We start from the raw sequence: 9,302 nt of genomic DNA on the forward strand, positions 1-9,302 counted from the left end.
CTAGTCCTCTGTGGCTATGTCACTGACTCTGGGCCCAAGAGTCCCCAGGTCTTGCCACACTGCTGGCCAACCAGGTCTGCACCCAGGTTCACAGGAGTCTATTGAACGTTGTAGGGCTTAGCTCACAGCTTCATTGCTGGTTTTCCCTCACTTCCCCTTATCGGTGACGAACATGGTCACCATCCATTCTCTTTTAATTTGATTTTTCCATTAACTTTTTGAAGTCTCTTGTTTAAATACTACTTCCCGGAACTTTCTGCCAGGGCTGATATCAGCCCCAAGAACTTTGGAGGTCAGCATGGGACGTAGGGTTGAGGTTGAGACCTGTTACCAGCCTCAGAGATAACGCTATCCTCACATACCCTTCATATTTCCTTGCGACACAAACATGTCCTGTTCCTTCTGGCCTCTGGGTTCATGTTTATGCTTCTTCTACATAGTCATTTTGCCATAAGTCACATCAGCCTCCACTACAGTTCTTCTCTTATGAGAAGCCTGTTGGAATTTTCCCTGTTTCACTGGGAATCTTCCTTTTCTGAGCTCCAGCAGCACATGGGGACAGTGTTCTGTCAGTCATGCCCTGTCTCTGTCCTCTAAGAGCAGAAACCAGGGCCAGGCAGAGTGACCAGTTCATCTAGTTTGTCTTGTACTCTCTGGGTTGTAGAATTGCAAGTCCAGCATTGCTAGAAACTCTTTAGTCCTGGCTAATCAGGACAATTGAGCCCCTGCCTAACAGGTCATGTGGCAAACTTGTGAAAGTGGAGGAAGTTGGACAAGCAATGGATTCTTGTTTGAGGTGGGGTACACTTGGGTCCTCTCAAATTCCTTTTAACTCTAAACTCAGGAATCTGAGGGCAAATGAAACCCAGTCCAACTGCAGTAAGGTCATCCTAGCTAATTCCTCTTCATCCTAGTCATGAAACCAAGGCTGTGCCTGAGCTCAGATGAAGTCACTTGGAGCAGAGGTGGACCCGAGGGGCAGAGTGATGGGTTACCCCCCTGTGGGCCTCATTATAAGTGTCCTCAGCAAGGTGAACACCCACCACGTATGACCCAGCCCCATACCAAGTCAGAGGGAAGGGACGTGATGTGCTTCTGAATTTGATTTTATCTTGGACTATTTTCTAGCTCATGAGCTGTGCCAATTACAGAGCCTGAGTGCACCACAGACAAGTTTCTGGTCAGAACACCAAGAGAATACCGAGGTTTCACATATTCATTTTTGGGTACCTTAATAAATTACTCAAATCCAAGGGACCCTAGGCATGAGAGAAGCTTTGGTTTGATATATGTTCTGAGGTTTCTTGAAAAATAGTATAAAATAACATACACCTTTTGTGTACTTCAGAGGACAATGTTAGAGCCAGAATTTCAAATACCCAGCATTCAAAGAAATGGCTTTTCTCCCTCATTGACTTTGAAACCCACATTTATTTCAAATGCTCTGTAACAAGAGTTTGGAAGACAACTATCTGGCCAGCTGATTAGAAGAGATCCATATCTGTGCCCATTCCAAAGAGAGGTCCATATCTGTGCCCAACCCAACAGAATGCAGAAATCATCGGACAATCTCTTTGGTATCTCATGCAAGTAAAGTTTTGCTAAAGGTAATATAGAAACGGCTACAATCATACACTGACAGAGAACTTCCAGAGGTTCAAGCTGGATTCAGAAGAGGCTGTGGAACAAGTGATATAATTGTTGATGTCTGATGGATCTTGGCTGAAAGCAGAGAATATCAGAAAGATGTTTACCTGTGATTTATTGACTGTGCAAAGGCTTTAGATTGTGTGGATCATGACAAGCTATGGACAACATTGCGAAGCATAAGTATTCCGGAACACTTAATTGTGCTCATGAGGAATCTGTACCTGGACCAAGAGGCAGTTGTTTGAACAGAACATGGGAACACTGAATGTTTTAAAATTAAGAAAGGTGTGCAACGGGTTGTATTCTTTCATCATACTTATTCAACCTGTATGCTGAGCACATAATCCGAGACGCTGGGTCCTATGAAGAAAAACGTAGCATCAGAATTGGAGGAAGACTCATTAACAACCTGCAATATGCAGATGATACAACCTTGTATGCTGAAAGTGAAGAGGACTTAAAACATTTACTGATGAAGATTAAAGAACACAGCCTTCGGTATGGATTGTATCTCAATATAAAGAAAACAAAAATCCTCACCACTGGACCAATAAACAACATTCTTTTCAAAGGAGAAAACATTGAAGTTGTCAAGGACTTCATTCTTCTTGGATCAACTATCAACACTCACGGAAGCAGTCAAGAGATCAAACAACGTATTGCATTAGGCAAATCTGCTGCACAAGACCTTTTTAAAGTGTTGGAAAACAAAGATGTCAGCTTGAGGACTAAGGTATGCCTGACCCAAGCCATGGTGTTTTCAATAACCTCAGATGCATTCGAAAACTGGACAGTGAATAAAGAAGACTATAGAAGAATTGATGCCTTTGAGTTATAGTGTTGGAAGAGAATATTGAAAGTGCCATGGGCTGCCAAAAGAACCAATAGATCCGTTTTGGAAGAAGTGCAGCCAGAGTGCTCCTTAGAGGCCAAGATGGCCAAACTTCATCTCTCATACTTTAGACATATTGTCAGAAGGGACCAGTCGCTGGAGAAGGATATCATTTTTGCTAAGGTGGGGGGTCAGAGAAAAAGAGGAAGACCCCCAACGAGATAGATTAGCCAAGTGCCAGCATCGATGGACTCAAGCGTGGCAACAGTAGTGAGGCTGGCCCAGGATCAGGCAGTGTTTCGTTCTGCTGTGCATAAGGTCGCTATTGGGCGGTACTGACTCAATGGCACCTAACAACAACAACAGTAACAAGAGTTGGCAAACCATAGCCCAATGAACCAAGTCCAACCAATAAAAAATTTTTGGCAATTTAGGTCTATGGCTGTCTTTGTCATACAAAAGCACATGTTGTCACAGAGACTATATGGTCCACAAAGCTTAAACTATTTGGCCCTTTTAGAAAACATTTGCTAATTCTTTATGAAATGAGATCCCGTCTCACTCATCTTTAGATGCCCTGTTTTTTCCCTGGAGTAGTTCTGAGCTCAGAGCCTGGATTCAGGCTGAGAGGGGTCTAGCCCCTGTTAACTAAATGAACGTTATTCCCTGTTTTGTAGCTCCCACTCCACTCCCAGAGCCGAACTGAGCACTTATTAGCCACTCACCTGAAAGTTACAACTGTACAACCATTTAATATACTCAGAGCCCTCTCCATCTTCCACCAGCAATTGAAGCCATTTGACCCCCCCAAAGCCCTGTGATGTAAGCAGGGCAGCTATTATGACACCTGTTTTACAAAGTAAAGAAACTGAGGTATAAGGAATTATGTGCAAAAATAAATTCTAGGTCCTAGGACTTCTGGCTCTCTCCCATGTCTCTTTCTCTCCTCTTAGACTTCAGCCTCCAAGCTGCTACCAGCTTCACCCAATTCTGTCTCCAGGGAATCATAGCCAAGACTCTGATTGCTGTAATACTCTTATGCCAGCTCAGAGGACATAGAGGAACAGACTAGCAGTTCTCTTTAAAAAATCAAATAATAACCTCCCAAGGAAGTATATCCAAGTATCCACAGAGCTCAAAAATTCCAACTGAGTGTCAATCTGCCCTGCAAGGGCAATGACTGTCCAATCCCAGATTCACAGGTAGGGTGAGTCAGGTAGTGGCTCCCATGCCTTGGCTACTATGAATTAAATATCTACTGCAGTGCTTTGGAAAGAGCAATAAAGAAATATCAAGCTGAGACATCAAGCAAGGCTTCTTATGAGCAATATGATCTCTAAATCACCCCCTCTTTCTACATCTCAATTTTCCTAACTGAAAAAGAGGGTGCTAATGCCTACCTGACAGGACAGCAAAATGAGCCTTTGGGTGTGATACTATAAAGTTCTGTGCTTACATAAGGAGTTATTATTTCGATAATTGTCTAAACTAATAAAGGTAGACAGCAGCCTCTCATTCATGTCCCAAGAGTACAGGAAGGGAACCCATGTTTCCAGCCAGATTGCTCATGAGTCAGCATGAACAACAATAATTGGAGCTGCTGATGTTTAGAGATTTCATCCCCAAAAGTGGCATCATGGACTCACGTGTGGATTCCTGAGCTCTTCCATCACATAGTTGAGGCTATTCCAGCCATCAAAGGACCACAGGCCCTGGTAGAAGGCTATGCCAATGTGCCCCGCCTGCTGCGTTGTGTTGTCGAAGGCATGAAGAAAGACTTCTGTGTGGCCACGGCCCTCACCCAGCACCACAGCCCCACCTCCAATGATGACCAGCAATGAGAGTACTTTGGCCACTGTGCACACGTTCATCAGTATGATGGACAGTCTCGAGCTCCAACAGTTGACCAGCATCAGTAGCAAGATACCCATGGCAGCGACTCCCTTAACCACCACTTGGGGCTGTGAGGAACATCCCAGGTAAAAGGGGGCCACTGCATACTTAGCAAAGCTCAGAGAGACAGCAGCAATAGAAGCTGGTCTGCCAACCAGTACAAACATGTAGATGACCAGGAAGGCTGGCAAGGAGCCAAAGGTGTGCAGGATATAGGCATAATCTCCCCCAGATTCAGGAACCAGGGAACCCAGTTCAGCATAGCATAGGGCGCCCAGCATGGCCAGGAGACCACAGACTGCCCAGACTATAAGACTGGCCCCAGGGCTGCCCATGTTGACCAACACCCCCTGTGGTGACATGAAGATGCCAGAACCGATCATAGAGCCAGCCATCAGGGACACAGCACTCCACAGCCCAATCTCCCTCCTTAGCTTTAGCTTCCATGCCCCACTGCCTGGCTCTTGTTCTATCACCTCCTCACCACCATCTCTTCCCTTCCTTCTCTCCATCTCAGGGCTTCAATAGATGCTGCCTCTAGTTGAACAAAGGCAGGTACTGTGATACCTGATCATCTCTTGTGCTCTTTATAGCAGTTAATGATTACAGCAGCCCAAAGGACTCTGAGCCACAGGTCAAAGGGCTAGGACATTATGTGTAGAAGAGAATGAGCCTTCATGGATCTAAACTGTCTTACTTAGACCCCAGAACAGACAACTTGCAGAAGTTTGCTAAGTCAGCCCATGAAAGGTCAAGATAAAAGGCGTTATAATAGAAATCCCTATTGCCTACATTCAAGTCAATATGTGTGGGATAATAGATGACTGCTCATATTAACAGTATGTTGTTGTTGTTGTTGTTCTTGTCAAGTGCTGTTGAGTTGGTTCTGACTCATAGCAACCCTGTCTGTGGACCATCTGGTAGGTTTGAACTGCCTACCGTATGGTTTGCAGTCCAGTGGTGATCCTATCACGAGATAACATAGATCAGCATTCTTTGAACAGTTTTATCAGTCAAGCTACCACAAAGCAAGGATTCTAATATAGAATGACTGAAATTAAAACTGCATGAGGCCTATCCTAAAGAAGAACCAGGAAGATCCGAGGCTCCAAATAGGCCAGGACAGAACTTGGTCTCCTAGCAGAATCACTGGTTAAGAGTACAGGTTCTGGAATGAGACCACTTGAATCCCAACTCTAGTATCTCATAGTTGTGTGACATTGGACAAGATCTCTGAATCTTACCTTATTTATTGTCAATTAATAATAATACTCACCACATAGGGTTACCCTAAGAAGTGAATAAAATAACTAGTGTGGCTATAACAGAAATACCACAAGAGGTGGACTTTATAGGACAGGAATTTATTTCTTCACAGTTTGAGGGGCTAAAAGTTCAAATCAGCATCGTCATCATGTTGAGTCTTTCCTTCCCAAGCATTTCTTTGTGATCTCCATATGGTGTCTGTCTTCTCCTATGTGTGCCTCTGTTTAATCTGCTCTTTTTATAACTCAGTAGTGATAAAATTTAGAATCCACCCTACACTACTATGACTTCAACTGATAGACTGATTAGATTACTGCTGTGATTTGCTCTGCCCAAAGCCAACTGATTAAACCACGTGAGTGGATCATGACAGCATACATGCTGTGAGGAGACATGATTCAATCCATAAGACCATGTAAAGTGCTTAGAATAATTTATGACATATAGTAAGATTTCCATAAATGTTCATCAGTTACTCTCTGGCTAGGAGTCCTGGTATGGCACTCTAGGATAAGCACTAGAGTGCTAACCACAGGGTTAGTAGTTTAAAGCCATTAGTTGCTCCTTGAAAACCCTATGCAGGGTCTCTATGAGCCAGAACTGACTCAAGGCCACTTAACAACAACAATGTCTGGCTAAGAGTTCAACTAGGGAATAGGGACAGGAATTAATTCCCAAAGAAGATAAGACCAGAGAATTAAATATATTAACTCAATACTTTATTTCATTAATCTAAAATTAATATTATATTAATTATTTATAGATACATAAATTTCATATCTATAATGTACAGATCTTTAAGTAACATTTCTTTAAGTAAATTTTCATTGATCTTTCTTTATATTTATAAACTCCTGAATTATAGAATCTTTACTAGCATTGTTTTAGAAAGGTCGGTAGAACTAATTGGCAATTAGAGTAAAGCAGCAGGCACCAAAAGTGGGCTACAAGGCCTTGCAGTCTCCAAAACAGTGTTTCCTAGCTCAAGTCAGCCAGAAAAGCCACTTATATTTCATGTACATATATAATTATAAAGCTTTTAGCAGATGCAAAGGTCTCTGCTGTAGTGTCCATCTCTACCTCCTGTCCATTGCTACACTGAAGTCTACTTGTCATATATCCTCAGAAAATGTGGAGCCATCTTCCTCAGAAAATCTCTGGAGGAAAAGCCCTTCAAGATTCAAAAGAGGACTCTCTAAGATTCCTATTCAGTAAGAAAATATAGAAAGCAAAGAATTAGACCCAGAAAAAGTAGATAAAAGAATTGAAAGGAAGAAGAAGATAAGAAAGGAGAGAATTTTAGAGGATCAGGAAAGATAATCAGCTGCCTTCCTCAGAGCAACTCTTAGTCATGTGTAACCTGCTAATCTGTAACTAAGAAGCACTGTGATTATAACCAAAGGCCCATGGTTTGAATCCATCAGATGCTCTGTGGGAGAAAGACTTGCTGATACACTCCTGCAAAAACTGCAGCCTTGGAAATGCTATGCTATTGTTGTTAAGTGCCGTAGAGTCAGTTCCAACTCATAGCGACACTGTCTAGGATTTCTGAGGAGCAGCTGGTGAGCTCAAACTGCTGACTTTGTGATTCAAGTACATTAATCCACAGTGCCACCCCAGGATTCCTGGATATGCTGTGGGGCAGTTCAATTCTACCTTCTCCCATAGGGTAGCTATGAGTTGGAATTTGACTTGAAGGCAATGAAAAATATGGAACTATTGTTTTTGCTAAGTGCTGTCGAGTCATAGTGACACTATGTCAAACAAAATGAAACTCTGCTCAGCACCATCCTCACAATAGTCCTTGTTTGAGCCCATTGTTGAAGCTACTGTATCAATCCATCTTGTTGAGGGTCTTCTTCTTTTTTGTTTAAATTCTAGTTTATCAAGTGTGATGTCCTTCTCCACGGGCTGGTTCTTCCTGCTGAGATGTCCAAGGCACATGAGGTAAAGTCTTGCTATTTTCATGTCTAAGGAACAGCCTGGCTATACTTCTTCCAACATAAGATTTGTTTGTTCTAGCAGTCCATGGTAAATTCAACATTCTTCACAAACCATAATTCAAAGGCATCAATCCTTCTTTGGTCTTCTTTAGTCACTGTCTAGCTTTTGCATACATATGCAACAATTGAAAATATCATGACTTGGGTCAGGCACACCTTAGTCTTCAAGTGATATCTTTGCTTTTTAGTACTGGTAATATGATTTTCAACCCTCTTCTCTGGAGATTGCTGCTGATGGACATTGTGAGTTAGCCAACTATAAAGCTAGGGAATAGTTTACAAAATTCCCCTTACTTCTAACTTCAATTGCAAGTACTGGTGTCCCTAACACCATCTCAATGTCAATAATATGCGAAAAGGACTCACAGAGCTCATTGAAAGTTGTCATATTCATAACAGTTTATTATCACTAAAGGCGCCAGATTAAAATTAGCCAAGGATATAATCCTCATACTAAAACCATGGAAGGACATCACTAAAGTGAAAATCATATACCAATATCCATCCTGAACATACATGCAAAAATTCTCAACCAAATTCTAGTCAATAAAATTCAACAACATATTCTTAAAAATAAGACATCAAAGTAGAAGGAGAGGAAGCAAGGGAAGTCAGGAAAGTCTCTTCAGTGGAAGTGTGGAAAAGTCAGAAAAAAAAAAAAAAACGCTTTGCTGGGACAATCCTGGAACTTTAAATTCAATATAAAGTAAAGGGAAATAGTTTAGGGGAGTAGTTACGAATCGGGCTGCAAACCTCGGGTCAGCATTTCGAAACTACCAGCTGTTCCACGGGAGAAAGATGAGGCTTTCTGCTCCCGTAAAGATGTACAGCCTTGGAAACCCTGTACAGGGTCGCTATGAGTCGGAACCGACTCCACGGCACATAACACAGCATCAACAACCAGTGGAGAATCAATTAGGACTCTGCCTCCCACCCACAGTCTTGGCAGAGATCAGAGAGTGGGGCCACAGCCAGCAGCTAGGGAGCAAAAGCCACCCAGCGACTTATGGAAAAAGAAGTGCTATTATTTTTTTTTCTTCTTTCACTATTTTTCCTTCAACTGCTGTGCTCTGCCCTGCCACACCCTCTCTGCCCAGCCTGGGTGTCTTCATGCAGGTGGGAGCACACCCCTAAAAGGGTCTCGTGTTACACACACAGTGCACCATTTCCCCATGGCACAAAGAAATAACTGAAAGTCCCAGATGAAAGTCCAGAGGCTAATCCTCCGGCGGGTTCTTAGGACATCTGACTGGGATTTAGCCCAGAAGTTGGCTCTCTTACTTGGACAGGAGCTTTTATTCCTGCCATTTCTAACAAGGCACAGCAAGTCTGGCCATACAGCCAAACTGTATTTGCACCCTATAAAACCCCAACATAAAAAACAAGAGCCAACACCAACTATACGCAAGATCAATGTGTAAACCCAACACCTGTTAAAAACACATTAAAGGGAGAAGGATGCTGTGGATATGGAGATACTCAACCGATCATCAGAGAAAAAAGTATGAACAATCTTTTCTTCCACTCGTTTCTCATTCTCTGTCAGTGCACCTTCATGATAATGACTAGAAGAAGTGCCTGTGTGAGTAGACACCCCCACACACTCCTGAAGATTTCTGCTGCACACGCACACTGATCTACTCAGCAAAGACTACTGG

The 9,302-nt window shown here is 42.7% G+C and overlaps 1 protein-coding gene across 1 annotated transcript in view; it reads right to left on the reverse strand.

Moving 5' to 3' along the window:
- Positions 1-4,887, reverse strand: part of LOC102817446 (B(0,+)-type amino acid transporter 1-like) — a 14,053-nt gene extending 9,166 nt beyond the window's left edge. Inside the window, exon 1 of the mRNA XM_006835307.1 lies at positions 4,129-4,887. Coding sequence (XP_006835370.1) covers positions 4,129-4,887 — 759 coding nt within the window. The remainder of the gene's footprint in view (positions 1-4,128) is intronic.
- Between the last annotated feature and the right edge of the window lie 4,415 nt (positions 4,888-9,302).

The sequence above is a fragment of the Chrysochloris asiatica genome, unplaced genomic scaffold (genome assembly GCF_000296735.1).
Source record: "Chrysochloris asiatica unplaced genomic scaffold, ChrAsi1.0 scaffold00016, whole genome shotgun sequence".
NCBI lineage: Eukaryota > Metazoa > Chordata > Mammalia > Afrosoricida > Chrysochloridae > Chrysochloris > Chrysochloris asiatica.